Source organism: Cyprinus carpio, chromosome B4, assembly GCF_018340385.1.
Source record: "Cyprinus carpio isolate SPL01 chromosome B4, ASM1834038v1, whole genome shotgun sequence".
Lineage (NCBI taxonomy): Eukaryota > Metazoa > Chordata > Actinopteri > Cypriniformes > Cyprinidae > Cyprinus > Cyprinus carpio.
The window spans coordinates 15,764,588-15,790,497 of NC_056600.1; the positions used below are offsets into that span (position 1 = coordinate 15,764,588).

The 25,910-nt window shown below is 36.6% G+C and overlaps 1 protein-coding gene across 19 annotated transcripts in view; it reads left to right on the plus strand.

Annotated features, from left to right (window-relative positions):
- The window catches only part of LOC109072188 (neuron navigator 3), a 326,013-nt gene that overhangs the window by 267,038 nt on the left and 33,065 nt on the right, over positions 1-25,910 (plus strand). For 18 of the 19 annotated variants that reach the window (XR_006154536.1, XM_042722202.1, XM_042722203.1 and 15 more), the window contains 3 exons: positions 6,842-6,950; positions 13,487-13,856; positions 15,366-15,496. Coding sequence is in view for 18 of the 19 variants with exons in the window: in XM_042722202.1 (XP_042578136.1) it covers positions 6,842-6,950; positions 13,487-13,856; positions 15,366-15,496 (610 nt within the window). In the remaining variant the exon portion in view is untranslated. Of the gene's footprint in view, positions 1-1,538; positions 2,709-6,841; positions 6,951-13,486; positions 13,857-15,365; positions 15,497-25,910 lie in introns of those variants that run through there. The other variant, XM_042722206.1, reaches the window with a different exon arrangement.

Below are 25,910 nucleotides of genomic sequence, written 5' to 3' on the forward strand. Positions count from 1 at the left end.
GCCTGGCATGTCAAATTAACGCGAACACATAAGCACAAAGCGGTCAGTGTTTGCACATCAATGAGAATGCAGCCCTGCTGTGGTCATTTTGAAGGTGAGGGACATTGTTGTTCGATCTAGAAGCAGCAATAGCATTCTGACTCATGCTCAGACATTTGTTTTATGTGTTGCACTGCTTTTGGAGAGTTTTGGGACAGGTTATGGCTGATGAGGTTTAGGAAAGCATAAAATTGTTATTGGTCCCTGAGCTGCTGAAAACAAATGAAGAAAATAAATACAAATTCTAAATGGTACATGTAGATTCAAGATTGTTAGTCTGTCTGAGTTTTTATTAACAATTAATACAGATTAAGCTGTTGCAAGTTAGATATAAGCATTTAAAATTTCCAGATTGATATGCATAGAAAGTATTAGTTGTCCCATAGAAGTAAATTAACAATAACAATTGAAATATTACTTTATTACCTTAATAGTTTCACCTGTTGTAGACAGCGATGGGATTAAATGGAAATCAAATGGAGTCTTAAAAAATCTCAGATTTTTCAGATACAACAACTGCCTTAATTTGAAACATCTGAGATGATCCTTACATTAAACAGAAAATCTTTCTGTTTAATGTAAGGCATTTTTCATCTTAGGAAGCATTTTTCATCTTAGGAAGCATGTCTGCAGGCATTTCTCTACATCTGTTCATGTTTGAAATTCCATGGTTTGGCCAGTGATGCGGTCAGGAAAACCCTCACATCTACTACTTATAGATGCTAACCTCGGAACTCACTTCCTGTAGAAGTGCACTGTGGGTTCCGCCCGGTTGTAAAATATGCTACACTCGTTGCAAGTACAAAAGCAAAATCTCTGCATGCACCTGTTCTGTTTTTAGATGGCTGATTGGTTGGTGGTGTTGCTGAAGTTTATGGAAAAAAAGAAGATAATTATGACATGTATTTGCTGAATTCTCTGGAGTCTAGTTAGGGTAATCTTCTGTGTTGTAACCTATTAGTTCAGTGCTGAGAAAAAAAAAGAAAAAAAAACCTGGTTTATTCTGAAATATTAGCCAAGCGATTAGTTAATAGCTTGTCAGGACAGTTAATTAAAAATACATTTAAAATGAATTAATTATGAGCTAGGATAGAATAGAATAGAATAGAATAGAATAGAATAGAATAGAATAGAATAGAATTTATATAATATTTGTGCCTGTTTTAGCCCAGTATAATAATTGTATATAATTGTATGTTTATTGTAATATTTGTTTTAAAAGTATTATATTATATTATATTATATTATATTATATTATATTATATTATATTATATTATATTATATTATATTATATTATATTATATTATATTATATTATATTATGTAGGTTTTTTGTGTGTTTGTGTGTAATTTCCTGATAGTTAAGCTGTGTGCTGCAGCGTTTACAAATTGATCTTCTAAACAACCTTCTTCAGTATAAAGAAAGTCTAAGGAGAGATCACACTGTTAAAAGCTATGTTATTCCCACAACACACACACACACACACATACACTCACATGTTTTGCTGCAAAGGTGTGTGCTAAATCGGTAGCTAACAGCATCAGGAAAACAGCCATCATTGCTGCAAAGAGAAAGAGGGAGATAGATAAAGAGAATAAAGCAGCTCACAGCATGTTAAAAGGAGCAGGCGGACCCTGAGCTTGCGTCTGAGAGTGCACACACACACTCAGTCTCTCCTGCTGTCCCTTGGAGCGAACCACATGCGCTAGCTCCAGCCGGTAATTAATAGACAGAGTGTGTGAAGAGTCTTCGCTCGCTGAAAGAGAAACAGGAAGAGGGGGAGATGCCGTGAAGGACGTGTATCACAATTTCACTGTAATCTGGTTCATATCTGCTTCCCACGAGCCTCTGTGCTGCATTGAAGGAAAGTATTGAGAGAAGAGAAAGAGAGGAGGAAGACAGGAGGAGCATGCACCTGGATGCTGGTTATTGGTTGCGGCGAGCAAGCGTGCGTGTGGGCAGGATGATATTTGAAGCTCCCTGGTGCAAGGGGCAGCTTTGCGACTAAGCGTATGTGCCAGCAGCCACCTGAGGCTCGCAGATCATGTGAGAAGGAACTAACTTTAACCTAAAGAAGAAAAAGTGTAAAGATCGTGTGAAATTATGAAGCGAGGAGCCGAGTTTTCTGTGTTCCAGGGCGGCAGCCCGCCACGCAAGTCACCGCAGCCTCTCCCAGACAACTTAAACCTCCGCAAGCAACGTTCTCTCGGCAATCTTGTGCTGCTTAGCGATGGGGAGCAGAGGGTTTATGCCTTTGAGCTGGATGAACCACCTTGCCCACCTTCGACATCCTCCGGTGCATCGTCTTCGTCCTCGCCCCAACATTGCCGAGGTAGTGCCCGTAGACATCCAGACGGCAGCACCCGAGCTCGCTCACTCTCGCTGTCCCTCACCAAGGTGCTTTCCCAATCCGAACACTCTCTTATTCCTGTGCCCTGGGGTCGTAAGTCCAGCCGGATGGCTCCTGCGCATCAGCACCAGCGGCCGGAGATGGTGGAGAAAGCAGGCAGCTGTCGTAAATTGGATGTGGACCCCCGGGCAGGTCCGGCGGGCACCGAAGGAGACTGGGAGCTTGAGAGTGCCAGGGAGGAGAAGGCACAGCTGGATAAAGAGGTTATACTTACTATGTTGGGAGACCTGGAGCAGGTTTTGAACCCACAGACACACCGTAAGTGCAATGCATAGCAAGTCACTCAAACACATCAGTAACATACTTTAAGAGTCTTTGATTGTGCATTGCTGTTGTAATGGTCAGTTTTATCCTTGAACTCTGGGTCGAGTGTGTGTGTAACTGCATTAGAAACGGTTCTGGGAGGTGTCTGGTTGAATTATGGTTCTCTGATTGTGCTATAGGAGAACATTTAGAAGCCAGATTCACCTGCTGGCTATTGAAGTGCTGCCATGCTGTCTGCTGCTCTGATCAATAGCTCTATTAACCCTCCCGTCTGTGTGATCCATGCTTTTATTCCTAGTCCATCTAGTGTTAACCGTCAACCACGGGGCTGTTTGTTCACAAGCCCAACACCTCATCTTATTGAAATAATTCTGTTTCCTGTAGTGCAGGCTTATAGCAGCATTCTTTCACATAGCTTGAGCATAGAGTTGACTAAGGAAATGCTTTAAAGGCTATTTCATATTCTTTTTAGTGGTCTATTTAACTTTTGATAATGTTGTGAATACTGTAGTTCAACAAAAAATGTACATTCTGTCTAAAAATCACGTCGTTCCAAACCTTTGTGCATTTCTCCTTCTGTGAAACACAAATTAAGATCTTTTGAAACAAATTCAGGCAAAACAGTGAAAGTCAGTTGGGTCTGATGTTATCTGGACCTCAGCATTCTTCATAATATTCTCAGAAAAGAGAAATACATACAAGTTTTGAAAGACATGTGGGTTAATAATTGAACATTCAGTTTTGGGTAATCTCTATAAAGTTAGAGGTTTGTTCAAATCTCTATGCTTAAGAAACTCTGGAATATAATTCATTATGCACAGTATTTGCTATGGAGATTAATCATGCAGCTTTTTGAGGTAAAATGTGCTATAGTGACCATAATATCACTAGCGAATAACGAAAAGTAACCCCTTTAAACACAACACCCACTCATAAAGCATTAGCAACTGTATAGCAACCGTCTATCAACCAACCAGTACATCCTAGTATCATGGCAGTCAAATTTTTACAACAATTTTTTTCTCTTAAGTCAACTTTTAATATTAGTCAAGGTTTCTTGGACCAAAATTAGTCATAGTTTTTATAGGGGTGCACGATAAATATCGGCCGATAATTAGTGCGCATCTCGTCAGTAAAGCCGGTTCTCTAATCAGTGCTAAATTCCATCAGGTGCGTGATATCACATAGAGCATCTGTTACTACACAGAGCCGTAGTTAACTGACAAGCTGCGCAAATCCACATTCATTATCAGCATGGATTTGCGCAGCTTGTCAGTTAATTATCGGCCGATATTTATCGTGCACCCCTAATTGTTTACTTTTACATGACCATTTTCCAACCTCTCTCTGACACGGAGAATAAAGCAGGTTTTTGTTACTGTAGCTTTAACACTATATGTAAATGTCTAAGCTCTTTGCTATGAGAGCACACAAACCTGCTGTGTCACACATTTGCATCTCCATTTGAAATGAGTGATACAGTACAACACAGCTCTGAATTATGCAAAACACAAACCTCACAATGCATTCAATTCCGGTTTGAAGCTGTAGACTCTGAGGTTAGCTTTCACACTGCCACAATGAGGTTAAATCAGTGTAAACTCTCAGCTACCATCTGATCAGACAGAACCAGCGGTGTGTCCTCACGTCCTCCTTTGCTGCTGACAGGCTCAAGTGGTGCTTGTAGAAATGTGTCTGCTCACCCAGAGGGCAACAAGTGCACATTATGCCACCCAGAGCCCTCTTGATCATCAAATATCTGAGTCAGAAGCTCTTGTATGGTTTGTTCGTATCCAGCATTCACATGCAGTGAGAATAGCCATGCACCTGCTATGTGTGTGTGGGTTTGAAATGGCCCTGTAGCTCTATATAGGAGATGCAGGGGAGTGAAATTACTTTATTTGCCTTACACAGTTTGGCTGAATGGTCCATTACAATCCCATAAAACAAAGCCTTCTGGGTAAAAGAGAGCCTGATACATTCACAGTGACTCAATATGTGTTTGTTTGTGCTCCAGGGTCATGCCTTTCTGTGCTGTAGGGATCAGGATGGTCAACGCGTTAAATTAGCGAGGTTGAGTGTTTTTTTTTTTTCATTAGGTTGACATTTTAGCTTTAATATTTGATGCATTGTGCTTTAAAAGGGATGGATTTTAAGAACGAGAATGTCAGCATGGTAGCTGAAAGTGTCATTTTAGAGACTGATCTTACTTGGCTAAAGCCATTCTCTTTACTTCATCACCACTAAATTCATATTTTGTAATAAATCAAATCATCTGCTGTGAGAAATATGATTGTGTACAAAGTGCTCTATGTATAGTACCTATGAAAATAGACATCTTACACTACTTTAGACCATGAACTTTGATTTTTTTAGATTGAAGTTTAGCAATTTAATACTGTTTTGATTATAATAATGCACCCAATGCAAATGTTTCTGAGATAAATATAAAACAGCTTCAAAACCAACTTTTTTGCTTTCATTTTAGCCTAGGATTGGTGGTTAGTCATGACACTCTTGCATTTGGTTGTGCTCTTGATCAATCTTCTACCCTCTCAGATGGATCTTCCACTCCGATGGCTTGAGTCAGGCTCACTTGCATGATTGCTTCTGTTTGTCAGTTTGTCTTTCAAAAAACAGACTGATTTGACTGTTAATCTGTGTACAGGAGAGTGTCCAGTTCTTTCAGCAGCAGCACAGATGTGCTAACACACAATATGTGGTGGTGTTTACTTACACAAGAGAAAAATAAGCTTTGACCTTGAGGTGTTTGACAAGTGAGAAGTGCTGTTGGAAACGGTTGTGGGTGTAAATCTTAATGCGATTCATCATGGTTCAACATGGGAATCACCTTTTATATTTCTGCATATATATATTCATGGTTTCACTTTTGCTAAAGACTTTTAAAAAATGTTAAGATCACATTTAAAATAAATTGTAAAATTAATGTGTGTTGTGAAAGTAATTATGATCAGTTTTGATGCACTGTAATGCTCATTTTAAATACCAACATACTGTATGACAGCTTCAATGCAACATAATCATACAAGCAACACACATACTATTTTTTTTCAGTTTTTTAATTAGTGTTTTACATCATATGCAATTGGCATTGTATTTTATAGTCAGGAGGTGTGCATTAGAGCCAGACGTGATTGGATCAAAGAAGCAGGTCTCTGATGGGATGTGGGAGCTCTGCAGACCTGCTGTTAGACCTCCTACTGCCATCATCAGCCTGTATGAGTGTCTCTATGAGTGTCTTTGTTCAATGAGTTTAATGCAGTGGAAAAGAAGCACTTAACTGAACCTCTTCAGATCCAGAGCCTGTGTTCTAGTAGTGTTGTATTCATGAACAACTTTTTCCAGCTAACAAATCATATTCAAATCAAGATTCTTGCCTTTGTTGTATTTTTTCTTGCTTCGTAAGGGTGTTTTTGCAATTTATTATTAGTTAATTTACTTATTATATTCATTTATTTTATTAAATTGTAGAGAATGGAGAAAAAAGATAGATATACTTAGTTGTCAATTGTGGGGAAACAGCATTTCTGGAGTCTACTTTGTATCTCAAAGTAGATTTTTAAATGAATCGGTTGAGTGAATGACTCAATGACTCATTAATCACTGACAATAATGCTGTAAACTGCAGGAAAGATTCACTAAATGAATCTTTAATAAGGGAACAGATCCAAATACTTTATATCACTGAGAGGAATTCACTTTTGTTCAGAAAACAAGTACTAAAATCTGTGGAGTAAAATGGCTGTTTAAGTTTGTTTAAATTTGATATATTTCTGCTTTATTGGCAAATCGTGCTCCAGCCAAACTTTGAGAAGGGCTTAGGGGTTAAGAAGTGGTGTCATAGCACACAGATTACTCCATGCTTCGTGGAAAAGTGATGACCGTGAAATCTGTCCCTTTATCCCATCAGCTGCACAGCAAGCTGTAACTTCAGCATCTGAGTTGACATGCAGGAGCAGACAGCCTCCGCTCACTAACCGCTGGCCGCAGCATGTTTGACTGGTTCATATGCCGAGTTCGTTCTGCCTAACAGACTGTCTACTAGCAAGCGACTTGGCGCCTGTAACAGGGTTAGTAACCAATGTTTTCTTCTTTCTATCCACCAGGGGAGGATCCAGAAACTAGACGGATGCGTACAGTGAAGAACATCGCCGACCTGAGACAGAATCTTGAAGAAACCATGTCTAATTTACGCGGGACGCAGATTAGCCACAGGTTAGTGTTTGGTCATTGAGGAAAAATAGTGCGAAGACAGATTTCCAGACTGGTTAATGCAGGTTTAGCTCTAATTTAGCGGAGGGACAGCAAAATGTAGATGGTGAAGCTAATGAACGAGCATGATCTTACTTGTAAAGCTTTTTGCAAAAAGTTGTCGCAGTACGTTCTGGGATTGCCTTATACACAAAGATATATATAGCAGTTGGGTAAGACATCATGAAAAGAAAGTTCATTAGCTCCAAAACAGTGACAGCTGCACTTTCCCAAAATTGGGTCTCTTTTGCCAATTTAATTTCTTTAAAGACAGAGCTCAGTTTGGCACTCATAAACAATGCAAACCCTTGCTGTGCCAACATCTTTGCTAACAAAGATGCTCACCAATCTCATTGTGAAATGAAAAATGCTCTCTTTTTTGTCAAGACAATCATTTATTAAAACCCAAATTCCCAAACACCCAATTACTGCAGAAAATACATAAGCGTAACCACATTTGTCCAGCCTATTTCAGCACCTCTCTCTTTATCTCACTCACAATGTGAATGTAATTTCACAGGAAAGTGGTTCAGAGGCAGTGCACTGACATGACAGATGGTGTTGGCCCTAACTCTCTCTCTCTTCCCCTCACTGGGAGCATCTTCTTTGGAAATCAATGCTTGGCCTTTTTTTTTTTTTTTTTTTCATAGCACATTGCTTCTTAAAGGAGCCAAAAAGGGGTTAGACACTTCCTCACACTCCCTCACCAGTAAAGCTAACCAGTAAAGAGCCCATGAATCAAAAAACGCCAACCCTTGGAGTTCATAATGGTCTGATATATATTGTTGACACACGGCTGTCAGGCTGTGCTCCCAATGAACGAAGATAAGGAAAAGCTATTCTTCAATGTGACAAACTAAACAGAGTAATTCAGTAGAATATGTTTTATAACATATGACAGATGGAAAGAAGATAGCGATCCAGCCAGGACTCTTTTAATTGTAGGGAAGAGCTCCATTTTTCACCTTTGTGACACTGTTTGGTTGTCAAGAAGTTAAAGTGTGGTTTCCTGAGGCATTGGCCCACTATGTGGATTCCATCATACATACAGTGGAGTCTCGCAGGAGCTTTTCAAATTGACTTCCATTCATCTCCAAACATACCATATGGTATATATTCTGAAAGAGTAGAGAATGTAAGTGTTCTTTTAGAAGCTTCTGCGCACACCTATTCACGACTGTGTTGGGAACGCCACAAAGCTCTATTGATCTGAGCCTATGTTCACGTTTTGAAGATTCTCTGAGCTTAAATATTGTATTGATTGATGTTATAGAAGAGAAATCCTTCTTCAAGGTCAAGACAGCCTCTCAAATAAAAAACACAAAAACAAAACTCTAGACTTAAATTCAAGAATCTCAAGAGGATTTATCAAATGTTGACTCATAAAACTATGTGGTTACTATATAGGCAGCTTACATTAGTGTTAATTTTTTCAGCCTTTTTAAATTTTGTCTTGGTCTTAGGGGTCTTAGGTCTTTTTTGGGCCTTAAATAACACTTCAAATACCAGTGAATTGGTGAGCGCAAATCTTAGTAAATCACGTTGCGTGATTCATTTAAATACTCTCCTCCTATGAATTTACCAATCGAAAGGGAAGCACCTACAAATGCATATTAAATAAGGTGAGCTGCAAAAATAGATGTGTCCACAACTTTTCAGCACTAATTTCCCACTGTGTGTCTTTAGTAAATCCTGAAAGTAGTTTTTTGACACCACATGAGGGTTTGCGCTGGTGCAAGCTGATAGTAAATCTAGGCATTAATCTTTTAAATTAGACTCAGTCTTATTCCTGTGTCAGATGTACGTTTATTATCATATTTAGTCAACCTTGTCCCGTTGTTGTTTAGTCAAGTTTTAGTCAACTGAATGTCTGAGCATTTTCGTCTAGTTTTAGTCAATGAAAACATTTTCACCATGCCGTATAATGGTTAAACATGATCCTTTTCAGATCAACGTTGCCGCTACTGCAATGAAGAGCGCATGGTTGGCAGATTGCAAAAATTAAGCAAAACACCGGGCAGAAAATGTATCAGAGAACCTCTGATTTGGGGATTTTAACTCCTGATATCTGGCAACTGCACACATGAAAGCTTTCGTATTAGGGCTGTACAACAGTCCGCAGTAATATTTTGTCTCTTTTTTTTTTTTTTTTGAGAAAATAAAAAGAGCTTTTGGTAAAACATTTTATTTTCACGTCATCGTCTCATTTTAGTCTCATGAGAAAAAAGCTTGTCAATGAACATTTCCGTCATATTTTTCATCAATGAAATGAACAATAGTTTGTTAAATATAGTTTTTTTATAGTTAATTTATTCTTAATTACTAATTGTTTTTAATTTTGTTATTATTCATTTTTATTGCAAAATATATTATCTTCAGTAGTGTACTAGAAATCTTTGTGGTACCCCAAAACTTTAAAAATGATATTTTTATATGTTTCCAGATTTAAATGAAAAATATCCACTGTATACATAATGCATTTCAATGACAAATAAGATGTGTATCAAATTGCTAACATTAACTAAACACTTATTTTACTCAAAGCATTTATTCAAATATTCCAAAAATATTTCTGCATTATGAATTGACTAGAAAAATTTTTTTGGAACCGCTTGTGTTAATTGGCAAGCATGCATGACATAATTTCAAAATGTTGGCAGATTTATCAATCTAGAGCTTGTTTCATGTCTCATTGTATGTACTGTACGTCAATCAAGATTCCAAAGCATCATAAGCCATGATTGATTAGTATGTAACTGATCAGCACCTCCCTATCTAGTAGAATTCCATAGGATCCCATTCATCTAATAGAATGTTGAAATTTAATAACCTCTAGCTCTTTTTCCACCGGTGGCCTTGTAATTGTGTTCCTGTTTCATCAGGCCATTTGATTTCTGGCCGTCCGTTCAAGGGATAGCAGAGGAGCATGGCAGATTCAGAAAAATGCTGCAGTCTTACCCTTTCCCAATAGCACTAGCATGTTGCTAAGAGACGGGGGTTGTCGAGAAGACAAGACATCAGGAAAATATATAGTGGAACTGTCAGCTGTCATGAGGAGTGACATCAGAGAGGGAGATAAACGCTGGTGACTGGGCCAGAGGGGGATTCGGCAGATCAATAGATTAGACAGAGGAACCTGCCCAAATCTGCTGCATCCAGTGATGTTTACTAACTCCAGATACATGATTTATGTTCTTAGCAAGCCATAAACCTCAGCTCATACACTTCTTGTGGACTTTGATTTATAGACGAAAAGGAAAGTCATTGTTTCTTAGTTGGTCTGGGTTTTTTGTTCAACACTACTGGGAGTAGTACATAATACCATACTGCAGGGATGCTCGCATTACACAGTTCCGGAGCCACTTTTAGAAAATGCTGGGTGACCAGATGGCTTTAAACCTGACCAAATTGTGCATCTAAACAAAACTCTCACAGATTGAAGTTTTAAAATGCTGCAAAAGGCATTTAAATTTATTAACATTGGTTATTAGGTGTGATTAACTAACAATGAACAGTGTTTTCACAGCATTTATTTTATGTTGAATTTATAGTTTTTATTGATATTTTTAATTAGCATTTATTTTAACTTTAATTTGAGTGATTTAATGTGCTTTGTGTATTTTTATTGGTGTGTTTTATCATTTTTAATACTTCTGTCAGCTTCATTTTTGGTTTTAGTGTTTTTATTTGAACTTTATTGAACTTTTATTTTAAATGTATTGCAGTTGATTGCCAAAGCAACATTTCTCATTTCTTTTTATTTCATCTAATATTTATATTATTCTATTCCATATTAATTTTAGTTACTGAAATGATGTCAGTAATCATTTTTAATTACTACAATAATAGGTTAAATACAGATTTTTAATTTTGGCTAACCATAACAACACTGTTATACATTAACATTTGTTGATGTATTGAACGAACAGTTTATATATAAAATTTTGGCCTAGATTAATAAATTGTGTAAAAAAAAAAAAAAAAACTGTTAGTTTATGATATTTAATTCATAATGTTGATAAACTGAACCTTGTTGTAAAAGTTTTCTGTACCACAATAATTAAAAAATAATTATAAATGGCAAAACATTAGTTAAACCTCGCCTTCCTGCATGAATCCATCTAATTCATTTCTGCATGTACTAAAAATATATAAATAAATAAAATAAATAACTGTCAGTTCTTAATTTAAAGATATTGCTAGTAAAATTTCATAAATAACTACAAACAAACAGCAAGTAACACATTGAATGAAACATGAAATTCTGAAATATTTTAATGGTATGGTATTTTCTTAAAACATACTTCCGTAATCTTTATTCACAACTTTGAAAAATAATTTTAACAGTGTAAAGCCCCCTTCTGTTTTTTGCTTGTATATTTATTTATGCATGCTTCTTATTTTTATTTGTCTTGTCCAAATATTGGCACTATTTTAATTAACAACTTCAACTGCATGAACCAACTGTGTTGTTTTCATACTGCAAAATTCAGTATTACTGCTCAAATGTCCTGTCTATACAAAAACACTGGTCAGCCATTTGTGTGACCATCACTGGCTTGTTATCCATCCTCCATTGCTGCTGAGTCACAAGTCTCTGGTGTATTTCATAACAAGAGCATCCACACACACACAGAACATGCTTTGATAGCCACACTTAGCGCTGGCGGCCACCCTTTCAAATATACCAAGCACAGCAGAATAACAATAAGCATGAAGCTGTTTCTGTAAATGGGAGCTTTGGATTGTTCAGTACATTTCACCTACTGTAGCTCACTTTTTCACAGTATTTGAAAGTGTATCTCTTTCATAGGACCTTGTTAACCAGCTTACATGCTAGCTAACCACTAATGAGACTCATTCTGAATGGACTTTGATGGTGAGGATATTAATATACCGGCGTTGTAGTCATGGCAACATCGCCTTGTGCTGATGACTTATTTGTTAAGTGACACTCATTTTTGCCCCCCTGCTGTTGTCCCCTCATGCAAGTTACTGACTGTCATATTATTGTGGATTTGTTGCTTGTAGAGATTGTTTAAACAGACTATTTTATGTTCATGAATAATGCTGAATATTTATGTTCATTCTAAGATTAAACAGCACCTCAAAATTTACCCTAGAAATGGAAAACATCCCTGTAATGTGATTGTCTCACCACTAGAGAGAGCTGTTGCAGGACAGTCTTCTTACATTATGGGTGTGTCAAGATGCATCTGCATTTGAGCATCTGTCCATATGCTGTTTTCTCACACGTTCCCGCATCAGCAAGCTTGTGATGTGTGGAGACGCCTATGCACACGTCAGTTCACACATTGATAGTCACGCAATCAGAGACATGGACGAAGCACTTAACAATGGTCAGGAGGTCAAACTGAAGTTGTGCCCATGCTAACATGCTTGTTGATGGGCTGCTGCTAGTTAAAGTGGATTAGACACGATGAGAATAGCTTCCATTTTATGGAGAGCAGCAATCAAACACAGCCACATTGCCAGTCTTTCTGCTTCAGCTGGGTCCTTCACACCACGCTGAACACTCACAACCTACAGATAGAAGACCTGCTGTTGAGAGAGACTCGGTCTAATATAGACATATCAAGGATCTGATGTGGGAAGGATCTTATAAAGATGCAACTATATGTATCAGTTAAAAAGCTTAGTTATTATAGTTTTGAATAGAATTTTTTAATAGTTTTATTTTATTTGATTATTTTTGGGGGGCATTTTTGCCTTTTTTATTGTGATAGGACAGTATTTAGACAGGAAGCCAAGTGGGAAAGAAAGGGGGGGGGGGATCGGAAAAGGAACTCGAACTCGGGATGCCCGTCACACAACAGTTCGATATGTCGACGCACTATTCGATATGTCGACGTGGCTATTGGCGCCAAATTATTTTATTTTATTTTATTTTATTTTATTTTATTTTATTTTATTTTATTTTATTTTATTTTTGGACTGCCAAATTTCATGTTAACTAATTTAAAATAAATCATAGCTGTTTTATTTTATTTTATTTTATTTGATTTTATTTGATTTTTGGACTGCCAAATTTCATGTTAACTAATTTAAAATAAATCATAGCTGTTTTATTTTATTTTATTTTATTTTATTTTATTTTTTTTTATTTTATTTTTTTTTATTTTTTTTGTTTTTGTTTTTGTTTTTGTTTTGTTACAAAACGTTTTGTAGCAAATCAGCTCAATTGTCAATCATATCTGTGTATTCAACATATAAGTCTGAGTCAGTGCAAACATTCAAGACATTTGGTGGATATTTCGAACTCTAAACTTTAGAAACAGTGCTGCATTGCAGGGTACAGATTGGTCCTCAAACTGTCAAGCAAACTCCTCACCTTGGCACAGGTGCTGGATATTTATGCCTTTAAATGGCAAGTCAGCTTGTTTCGGAAGCAGGATATTGATCTAATTACCCAAATCCGCCTGCAGTCCCAAAATTCTCTCCTCTAATCTCCTTCTCTTCCTCTATTTTTTTCTTTGTAGTACCCTTGAGACAACATTCGACACCACTGTAACTACAGAAGTGAACGGTCGTGGCCTCCCCGCCCTCTCAAGCCGCTCCTCCCCAATGTCTTGGCGCCTCGGCCAAGCATCGAGTCCCCGTCTTCAGGCCGGCGATGCTCCTAGCTACGCTTCTCCCAGATCCAGTTCAAGCACCACTGCTCGGTATGGTGACCCCTCGAGGTTGTTATACACTGCCCCCCTGAGGAGAGCGGCCGCCTCAGGGGCTCGAGGGTCAGAGCCGGGAGAGAAGGGTGGGATTTTGGAGGCGGGGCCAGAGGTGGATGTGACTGGATACGGGAGCGATGGTGACATACTCGCCAAGAATGTACATGCAGATGATATCAGTGGGTAAGAAACTATGAATTTAGAAGCCATGTTGAAAATTATATATATATGAGATTCTTCTAGTTTAATTAGGTCAGTCGAACTATCAACAACTTTTTCTGTTGGCGTATGCAATGTTCACAAAGGGAAGGCTGTTTGAAAAAATTATGATCGATTTATAACATTTATACGCATTCAATCAGAGCAGAGAAGCAGTTGCAGCTGTCTCCCAATATCCTTATGTGGGTGAGAAACACCGTCATATGTCTCTGTTTGGAAGAATAGCTCAGGGTCACATATACATCACTGTGCGATGCACTATTGCTTCTGCCCTTGCTGTCTCTATGCTGATGAATAGCTGGAGAAAGAAAAATAACACTAGAAATGAAGTCTATAAAAGACTGACTCACACGGGAACCAAAGTATTGATACTTGAACCTGAGCAAACTTGCATGAAAGTGATGGATTTGCGAATAATAAAAACACAATAAAGCTCCTGCAGTCAAAGCTGCAGGCAGTACATCAGCCTAAAACAGCAATTAGCTGAAGCATGATGCTAATTATCAGAACATTAATGTTTTTGGTGTTCTCTCATCTGTGACGTGTTTTTAACTCACACCTACAGTAAGAGCAATAACACACTGTAAGTTAAAAATTATGCTCATATATGCATACATACAAAGAAGTGTTGTTTGAGTATAATTTTTATATCTTGAATTAGTTTATGTTTTCAGGTTTTTATTTTAATTTTAGTTTAAGTTTTAGTAATTTTGTGTGAGTTTGCCATATTTCTTAAATTTTTGTTTTTATTATTTATTTTTCATTTTATTTTTATTTCAATTTTAGTCATTTTAGTGCAGTTTTTCCCATCTTATATTTATATTTCAGCATTATTTCAGATATCTTAAAAATATTTTTAATAGTTTTGATTCAAAAACACTGACACAATGAAATGTATTTTGTTGTTGTTTTTAATATTATAGATTTATATATATATATATATATATATATATATATATATATATATATATATATATATATATGGATGGATGGATGGATAGATGGATGGATGGATGGATGGATGGATGGATAGATGGATAGATGGATAGATAGATAGATAGATAGATAGATAGATAGATAGATAGATAGATAGATAGATAGATAGATAGATAGATACTGTTTTATATAAATTTATGTCATAATCTATTTAATAAAAAATTACATTAAGAAAGGAATTTACCCAAAACCTAAATGTCACCATCTTCCCATTCCAAACTGGATTTACATTTATATTTCTGAGGAATGAATGAACGAATGAATGAATACATAAATACATATATACATAGTTCATAAAACTCATGCACTGCAGTTTTTTTTTTTTTTTATCAAACAACTTTGTGTGTGAGAAACAGGCTGAAATTGAAGTCATCATTCACTGAATATCCCTGTCCTCACTTTATTTAAACCCACTTATATAACCCACGACGAATGCTCTCAGATAATAGTTCAATATTATTTTGTTGTTTAATCATAATACCACACTGATGGAGGCCTTTACTCTCGGAATGTTGACCTCTACTCTCGAAATGTTGGACGCCCACCGGAGATGCCTCCTGCTCAAGACGTCGTTCAGAAAGGGGTCAAAGAGATGCAAGGGGAAGACAGGTAAGACCTCCTGTCATGAATCAAACAAATAGAGTTCACCAATACGTTTACTTCATTACTGATTTGCAGCAAGGGTTTGTGGACACTTCCTGCAATATTCTAAGTATGTACATTCACAATGCTAGCAGTTCTCTGTCTTAAGGCAGTACAGTTAGTGGACTTCCACACATTTTATGAAACAGCCAAGTGCTGTCGGGTTGAGAGGAAAGCTCATTTAAGAAAGTAAGAAGTTTTGACAAGATTTAAATGAATGTGTGACACTTTCCGTGACTGTGGGATATTGGCAAAATGTTGAAAATTGAGATCATAATATTGCTGGTCTCCTTCACTGTGTCATTTGATAATAGGACCCATACATTTTTTAGCAGAAACTCTAATCCGAGTGATTTTTCTGAATGTAACACCATTTCGTGATGCCAAACTAATCTTTGAAGACTTTAACAGAGTTCAAGTCAGGTGATGAATGAGATGCAGTGTTTGATGGACCTGATATCAACTTTCTGTGATCAATGAGTTGCTTCCTGTCTTTGTCTGTGCTGTTTGAGAGCAGAGATTAATGACTGGGATGTGACTGTAACTGATGAGGTCCAGACAGTATCATAGCAGCCTGTCAGTCTCATATAACCTGCATCTTGTCTGCTGTTAAGCTAGAACATCTTTTTACTATCTGTATATAAACAAATCTTTGTTTTATGAGACTAAAATGCAAAGCATATTTTGGCAGGATTCCCCTGTTGGTTAGTTTCACATAGCTGGTGCAGTCAGCATAATGCCTCTTCCACTTAAGAGCTTATTTGGACCGAGAATTTCTTGATAATATATCAAGCAACCTTTTGGCCAACATCCATTAGTGACCAAACAACAGTGTTTACAAGACGTTTAGGGTCGTGCATATAAAATGGGATGTAATTCTGAGAACTAAATGAAATATAAGTGTGTTAAACAATATGTTGTTTACTTTTCCCTAGTAGTCAAGCAAAGGATATTTTATTTATTTGTTCATTTGTTCATTCTACTGTAGGTATAACCAGTATGATTCCTAATTGTAAACTATTTTGCTTGTTTTAAAATAATAATCATAACCAATGTTACTTTAGTATAATTGAGATACTATTGTAATATTTTTATATTTTTGTTAAAGTTTTTGTAATTTCGTTGTGTGATTTTGTACTTTTTAGTATGTTTTTATGTCTGTAAACATGCCTATTATTATTCATTTTATTTCAGTTTTAGTTTTATGTAAGTATGTTGAGTTTAACTACATTAAATTGAAAAAATATTACCTTTAGAACTAGCTGTTTTTTATTTATTTATTATTATTATTATTATTATTATTATTATTATTTCGTATTTCATTTATTTATTCAAGTAAATTTTTGCATTTTTAGTTTTAGTTAACTATAATAACCCTGATCATAACCACAACAACAACTAGTAGTAGCAGCAGCAGTAGTATTACTATTAGTATTATTACAATTTTTATATGATATGATCCGTGTACATTTCATTGAAAGTGCATGATGCAATGATGAAGTTTGGAGCTTATGATTTTGACAGCTCTAGCTATTTCTGTGTACAGTTTGCATTAGACAGTTCCGTCCATGGACTACCTGCTGCTTCGCTTGGAATTCTTGGCATTCAAGCTGTTTCCATTCCCCACCGGTGTCAAATGTTTTTCACAACCTAAAATCCAGTAAACTGGCAGAGTCTCGAGCCTTAGGGAGGCATCGTATTTTGGTCTTGCCTCCAGTAACAGTCAGTCATTCTGTGGAGGAGGATCAGCTGTGCTGAAGGTCCCCAGACTCAACCTCGCTCTCCAGACTAATGAACCCCACCTGTCCAGAGGGGATGTAACTGAGGAAAACTGTCAGCTCAGAGCCCCTGCGACTTTAGATTGGCACTGAGACATTTCTCTCTCACTTTCTCTCCAATCCTGATAGCTTTCATTTTATTTTAGCAGCAGCTCATTTATTTTACTGCTGTGAATGATTACTGAATGTTTAGTGGTCAGTACCTGTGTGTTTTATGGTTAGTATTTCACCGACCCCTGACTCCCTGACCAATTACCAGCTCTAATTGGCAAGATAAACATGATCCCTGTGTGCTTGTTCTCTGTGTGGTGTGATGTTATAGGGTGGAGAGAGCAGAAGGTTCCAGAGGGACTCATTACAGTCACTGCTTAATGTCGTTCCCAGTTCGATCTGACTCTTCTCTGCAAAGCACTGATAATCTGCAGCAAAAGCCATCTCTTTGGTTCCTGCTGCAGAAATTTGAATAATACAGCAAATTAATAAAAACAAGACTAAGCTATGTGATAATATGCTGTTTTTAATATAAGTGGTGTTGCCAAGGATTATATAATATTACTGCATGATATTTTATATTTTAATTATACAATTATTATATAAAATCTCATTGATATTAGACAATTTTAAAGTTTATGATATCAAAAGAAAAGTTTTTACCAAATGTTAACTTTTGTTCTTATTTTGCAACATTGGCAACTTTTAAGAAAAAATATTTTAGCTCATTTTGATTGACCCTAATGAGAGGAAAGGCAACAGTGCGAAAGAAACAAAAAAAATGATGCGAGCCAGACTCAAAGTAGCATTGCCTACATGAGCATCCAGGCAATGGCTGAAGTGTTGACATATGCGGCTGATGTTAGCAACTCATATCATCGCTCAACATGCTGGAGGCTCGCTAACTTTCATCCGTTTGAAATAAAAGAGCCAGTCAGTAGTGTGTTTGCATACTGGCAGTGTGTAGTAGTGTAATTGTGGTTGTCATATGCTTTGAGCGGCCATCTGTGTGTAGTACCTCAAAGAGTGTGACTGCTGAGATTTGGGCATTTAAACAAAGCTTACTCCCTCTCTCTCCTGCTGTGGCGTGTAGCTCAGTTTGAAACCCTCAGGCTGGGGAAAATGAGATTATTTCAATCTGCTGTTGCCCTTTTAAAACTCTGACTGCTGAATAAGCAGCGATGCAGCCCAGGCCAACAGCAACACGTCTCCCGTATAATGGCAATCATTTTGCCTCGTAGAAATCCGGCCTAACGTGGAAAAGTGGGCTGCTGCTAGTAAATCTCACCATAATCTCACAGTGTTGCTTTTAGAAATCCTGTAATATAGTCATTAAAAAGACAAAAGACAGTGTTGACTTGCATGAAAAAGGCCATTTGTAGCCTTTGCAGGCTGAATGGAATGGGAATTGAGTGTCTGTCTGACAAAAAGTTTTATATGCATCATTGTGATGATGTCTGGAAATCAGTTACCATGAGATTAATCCAATGGTGGCTAAAAGACTTTATCTATAAATACTCCCATCATGCAACATAGATGAGGCACGGCTAGCAGCAGCACTGAGGTTGAGAAAGCAGGACCCGTGCGACAGCGTGCGGACATGAATAAGTAAAACCCTTCGCTTTCAGACTCAGAGAAAGAGGCTGGCTGCTTATGACAGCTTGCTCGGCATTTTTGTACTTGAAAGGAAAGCTTTGGGGATTGGTTTGTGTTATTCGTGAGCAGGGAGTGAGAGCGAACGAAGATATGAGGGTTTGTGTGTGTTTGAAAGACTGATGTTAAACTGATCTGTGGTTTTGTTATTCTGTGGCAAACAGCGGGAGGATTTTGTAGTGTTGTGATTTTACAGTCATTTACAAAGATTCCTATTAGACAAATGTGGTTTTGTGACTGATTCAGTGTTTTTGTACACAAGTCTGACAGGATGAATTATTATCTAAACTGAAAATGATTCAAATTCCTGCACCTTCATTTATCACACTGAAATGGAGTCATGGAGTTCTTTCAGGTTATAGATGGTCACCGTACCTTCTCATTTAGTGCAGGAAATCACTCACTAATTCAGATTCATTTGCTCACTTCATAAATGAATGACCATTCTTGCCCTGCTCCACAAAGCTGCTCTTTTAACTCATTATTGATTCCTCACCATTAGATTTAAAGGTTTGTGTGTGTGTGTGTGTGTGTGTGTGTGTGTGTGTGTGTGTGTGTGTGTGTGTGTGTGTGTGTGTGTGTGTGTCAAATGATTAATCACATCTAAAATCAAAGTTTTTGTTTACATAGTGTATGTGTGTACTGTATATTTATTATGTATAAATAAACTCATACAGTATATATTTCGAAAATATTTACATGTATTAACATGGATATATTTATATTAATATAATTAATATTATATATAAATATATTTAAAATATAAACAACTTATTTTTTAAATGCATGTGTGTGTATTTATATATACATATTAAATATTCACAGTACACGTATATTATATAAACAAAAACTTTTATTTTAAATGTGATTAATCACGATTAATTGTTTGACAGCACTTGATGGTGCATTATTTGCAGTTTATTCAGACACGATACATAATCTAGATAAAGTGCATTGAAATTGCTAAAAAAAAAAAAAAAAGATAAATTGCGTATTAAAAAGTTGATAGGTGCTTGTGAAATGGTTTTGAGGACTGTGTTTTCTGTGTATCTGAAGTCTCTAGTAACACTTTGCAATTTCCGACCATGTTTCCCATGACTCCCGATACTGAGACCCCCTGCCAGCCTCCTGGTTTGTGTTTCCTTCCATTTTCATTCAAGACCATCCATCAAAGTCCACTAAATCAACCAGAACCTGACTCTAGACAGTTTAAGGTCAACCCACATGGTTTCTTTCCTAAATAGTAACAGTTTCATGTTAATAACATTTTCACTTCTCTTGAGACTTTTCTACATAATTCTTCCTCATTTTCAGTATACAAACATTGTTGGTATTTCAATTTAAATCTCTTCTAACTCCCCCAGGGATGTTAAGCAGTAACTAAATAGAGAAAGCTACTCAGACACTTATTTTGAAAGTTTAGCACTTTTAAGTTTTGAACTTCAGCTTTAAGCATTTACAGAAGAGCAGAGAATTTATTATATGTTCACCTGGGATAAACCCTTAAAAGTGTTGTCTTAGTATTTCACTATCCCCTTTTGTCCTTTATGTGTCTTTCATTCAAATGTTCTTTATTTCAAGATTTAAACACATTTGTTGCTTACCTAGACAGCATTTTTAAATAGTAGGCAGCAAAATGATGTTGCACTCTTAGATTTGTAATCCAATTTTGACTACAAACAAACTTCTATTTCATACTGAAATGTGACAATAAAAATAGTTTTTGTGCTTATTAGTGTATTGTGTTGTTAGCTTTGAGTCATGTTGCATTCCAGTTGACTTTAGATGCTGTATTGCAAGTCAAATGTATCAGATATGCTAGCTATGACACAGCCATTTTTACCACCATTGAAGGCTTCTGGTGTGCTGGTCCTGATCAATACAGGACCATCATTGATCCAATATTGCTCTTTGTATGTTATATCTATATGCATATTTTTCTAGAATGAATGATACAAAAATCAAGCCATTCTTTCTCTGCTTGCACTGTCTGGGTTCATACTCAATTCTTCATACAGACGGTGTGCATCTGTTTAGATAATAGATTTAATAGGAAACTCTGCTAGTGACAAACACTGCTCAAAGTCAGTAAGTAATAGAGCATTTGGATTGATCATTGCCCTGGGGATGTAAACAGAAACACTGTCCGCATAAACAAACAAGAGATTTCATTAGTGCCCAGGCAGTAAAACCCAGCCTACATTACTACATTATGTAATGGGTTTTTAAACTTTTTAAAGCAGAAGACTTCTAAATATGGAGACTCACTTTCTACAGTATAAAGTCAGCTATATATTTTGAGACTCATTTATACTGTGTAGAATGTAAAGTAGTAAATGCATGTTGTCATTGCACTAAAGTCAAAAGCAATTATTAAAATGTTATGTTCAATATATTATTAATTCACAATAATATTAATATATATATATATATATAAAGTGAAGTTCAAAGCAACTTAAAAAACAAACAAAAAAAAAAACAAAACTGAAATTTACTGTAGGCCCCCTAGCACCGCTTTGACCAAATTTGTTTGTTAATAGAAATGTTGTGAAAATTTGAGTTCTTTATATTTTATATAATGTTTCTTTTCTTGTATATTTTTAAAACATACATATATATTTTAGTACATTTTATGTTTAGTTGTAATATATATTTTAGTTTTCTGTCTCACTGAAGTTTTTTGGGGGGTGTAATAAATATTTCACAGGTAATTGATTCATTTTATTTTCCCATCACTCAGACATGACATATAAACAGTGTAGAGTTCATTCTCAGATGTATGTATGCAATAATGTGAAATAAATAGTTATGATTCCAGGCCTTCATGGTTAAGAAGGCAGTGCACAGCCAATTGAAATGACCCTGAACTGCCTTTACTTCAGCAGAAACAAATGGGACAGAGCCAGATTGGGCCCATGCACTGCTGTGGTAAAAACAGAATAATAAGCATTGGACTTTTAGACAGAATTGTTTTAACACAATCACCACAATCATACTGTTTATCAGCTGTCCTTTCTACATATTGTCATACAATTACTAATCAACAATGCAGTTCACTGCTTCTGTGATTGTGGGTTTGTCTGTTTGAAAACTAGAGCTTCTACATCCCTGAGTGGTGCCAGTCTATTGATTTACAGAAGCAATGCAGTATATCTGAAGCACTGGTCTGCGAATTTAGTGTTTTCGGTGGCGACTGATTGAGGGCTTCTTTTGCAATGCAGAAGTCAAGCACATTTTTTTTCCACTCAATCCAGTGAAGTGAAGTTTGACTGTCCCTGATTTCATAAGAGACATTGTCATACTCTTCCTCCACAAGGTCATTTCTTTCAAACTGATTTGATTTAGCTGTACAAATAAACCACTGATTCACTTTTTTTTCTACTTTGTATGATGCAGTTTGTCAAGGCCAGTATGCATTTATTTAATCAGGATCATTAAGAATTTATAAAGAGGAGCTGGATATTTCCATTTCCCAAAGTTTTAGTGCATAAAGGTCATTGTGCATCATTTCCCTTGTGTTACCCAGCAAGAAACTTCAATTTGACCCTGACTCTGACTTTGATTGGAGTCTGTCTCTTCTGGCAACGCCCCAGTTGGTTGAGGATGTCTGAAGCATTTCTCAGAGTGCATGATGGGCCCAGGGGAGGGGTGAGGTGTGGGGGGTGGGGTGGAGCTGTAAGAAGTGGTGAGATGTCGCTCTCTTCCCTTCAGCCTGTGTTTCGTAACCAAGCAGGTGGGTTGCATTCTTCCTCTATCTTCTTTCCCCTCCTTTTTTCCCTCTTCTTTGCTTTTCTTCTTTTGATTTCTCCTCCCCTGGAGCTACAGCATGACATGGGCAGCTTGCACACAGCCAGACAGCATCAATCGCAGGGCGGTGAGTTAGTGTTCACCCTTTCGCCTCTCTCAGTACTGGTCACTGGTTTTGAGACATACTTTGGTACACTGGTGACTCTAACAGGCCTGTCACCATTTGGTTTAATGTAAAGCTTAAGCTCTAGATATTAACTTCAGGTTAGAACAAAATACTATGTTTTCATTTTTTGATGAATGTTAACAAGATTTACTCTGTTAAATTGGATTATTCTTTATGTTGTACATTTGAAAAAGCTGTTAGTGTGTCGTTTTATCAGCATCAACATTCAAAGACTGCTAAATGCTGGAAATTTTCCCATTGGGAATCATTGGATAGCAGACATTGTTTCTGTAAATGAGTTTCTTTGAAATTAATTAACAAGGAATCGTGAGGAATTAAAAATATTTAACATGGCATCATGTCCTTAAGACTTTTTATCGTAATCTTCGAATTCTTGTATTTCTTGTTTGAGGGTTTAATTTGATTTATAGAAGTGGAAATGACTGGCTGATGGATGCATGCACTTAAAAGACAGCATTTGTTCTTTATATACAATATATATATATATATATATATATATATATATATATATATATATATATATATATATATATATATATATATATACACAGGTATATATATACACACACACACACACACACACACAGGTAAAGGACTGTTAATTTTCTCTGAATTGTTGCTTTTCCATAATTACACCTCAGCATGAAACATATTTAACAGACCAATGGACACAGCTAGTGATCGAGAAATTGATTTGTTTTGATCCACACAGGATGCAAATCTAGTTTTATTGAGTGTTATTGTTGCATGGTTCTTTCATCACTGAATATTGCATGAGAATATTACTGTATGCTTGAATGGACAATTGCACCACACACTTAACGAAAGTAAAGTGAATGCCTGCACTCATACTGTGAGGCGTTTAAATTAAAAAAACCTCATTCTGTGGAAAATATTCACCCAACCAACACAAGTGTGTGAGTCAAAAACAGTCAGAAACACATTTTATGTAAATTATGTGTGAATCATGGATGGGTTGTAACTAGAAAATACATCTTCTTCAATAAGACAGAAGTGGAGGCAGACATTGAAGGCAGTTTGAGTGTGTTTTCTCAGGCTGGAATTGCTGTCATGAATGGACCGGTGTCTAAGGACATAGTCCAGAGACTCCATGTAACCCTGGTCTGACTGTCAGTCCCGTCACAATTACAACAGCACAGGAAAAAGTATTCAAAAAAAATATTCAGCCCATATAGGCAAGCTTCAAGGGCAGCTCTCTGGGGTCTTTATCTCGCTAGCAGCATTAGGTCTGACTGTTGATAAAAAAATAAAATAAAAAAAAAACTTTACTGAATCGCAGTGGATTCATGTTTTACAGTCCCAGTAAAGCATACCAGATTGTGGTAATCAGCTGCTTCTTCCACAGATTAGTGCTCCGATTGTATTAACTTGATCTGTATTGGCTTTTAGCATATAACGCATAGAATTTTAGCATTTTTTTTGATAATGCATAGCAGCCTACAGTGCACTAGAAGGAATAGAGAAGGAAAATTCATGGCAAGGCTTGGAAAAACGTATCTGCTGAATCAAGATTAATTTTAAATAAGAAAGATTGGAACAGACAGCATGCATATTCCTGTAAAATGGCAGCGGATAACTCAAAATTGGACTGTTTGTCTCTTTGTATGCTGAGGCAGAGCTTCCTGCCACCCTAACAGACTGCTTATAATATATTTAGCCTTTTCCGGGATCCACCGCTGTCTGTAGGGCATCACATTTCTCCCCCCCAAAAATTTACCACCATAGATTTTTACTGACAGTCACCCCAAGGCTATTGTGCTGAATTAACTTTGCCAATTTTTTTGTCAGATGTTGAGGTAATTATACACTACTTCATTAAAACATTAATTGATTAATTGATATTTAGGTTAATTTCCATGTGTTCAAGAAAACAAACAAGTATATTTTGCCAAATTAGCATAAGAAAATGTAAAGAAAAAAGAAAATGCTTTTAAACAGTCAAACTGTTCAAATTCTAGTCATGTGCTTTTTTAGAAAGCCTGGTAATGTTATCTTAAATTGCACTGAACGGAACTCATTTTCAGCTCATTTTGCCATCATTGACAATGTGCTTCGATATATATAACATTTGTCACAGTTCATTTCTCATGGTCAATTACCGGGAATTTATATTTGAAATGCTGCCCATGGCCCTAAGCATTAATTCTCAAAATTCAAGATATTATGATATAATATGAAACAGTCAAACCCAAAAAGACATTTTTAACATAAATACCCAAAATGAGATAATCTGTTTCCTATACGTGCAGCTTCCTGTGAAGTGGAGTTTTAAAGTAGAGCTTTAGTCACCATTCCGGCTGCATAACAGTGACGGTGCTCTTTTCCTGCTGATGTCATTCTCTCAAAGCAGTGGGCACACTCAGCGGTGACAAGGGTGTGTGGAAACAAGACTGTCAAGGTGACCTTAACCAGTGAGCCCCTGCCAAAAATGTCCCGCTGGCAAAGGATGCCCACCTTGAGTACCACAGTTTTAGATGTTTACTGTTACATTGTGGGAGGGCAAATGCAGAAAAAGCTCTCAGGCAGGGCAAGCTTTCAGCAGAGTGCATATTAGGAAATTGTCAGCTAGACTGGAACATTTGGTGGTTATTGATTTGTGTAGGTGCTCTGTTGCAACACTTTGCACTTCAACTTGCAGTATTAAGCTTGATTTAACATTTGTCTGAATTCAGGACTGCCAGTACATCATAGCACCAACAAGTCAATAACTCTACCAAGGTGTTAAAGCATTAGCTGCTAATGTGTATCAGGCCACTAGATACTGAAGTCATTTCACTCTTGAAAGGTTCCAACTAATGCATTGTTTAGACACAAGTTTTAGGCACAACCATTGTTGATGTTATTCAATAGACTTTAATGATTATTATGCTTGAAAGACTGGGAGGATCACAAGTGAGACTATCTGCCAAGTAATATAGACTAAATAAAGTTTGGTAGCAGCTTGTTGCATTAATATAGGATTTGTGCATATGTTACACTGGCTTCAAATGCCCATCTAATCAGA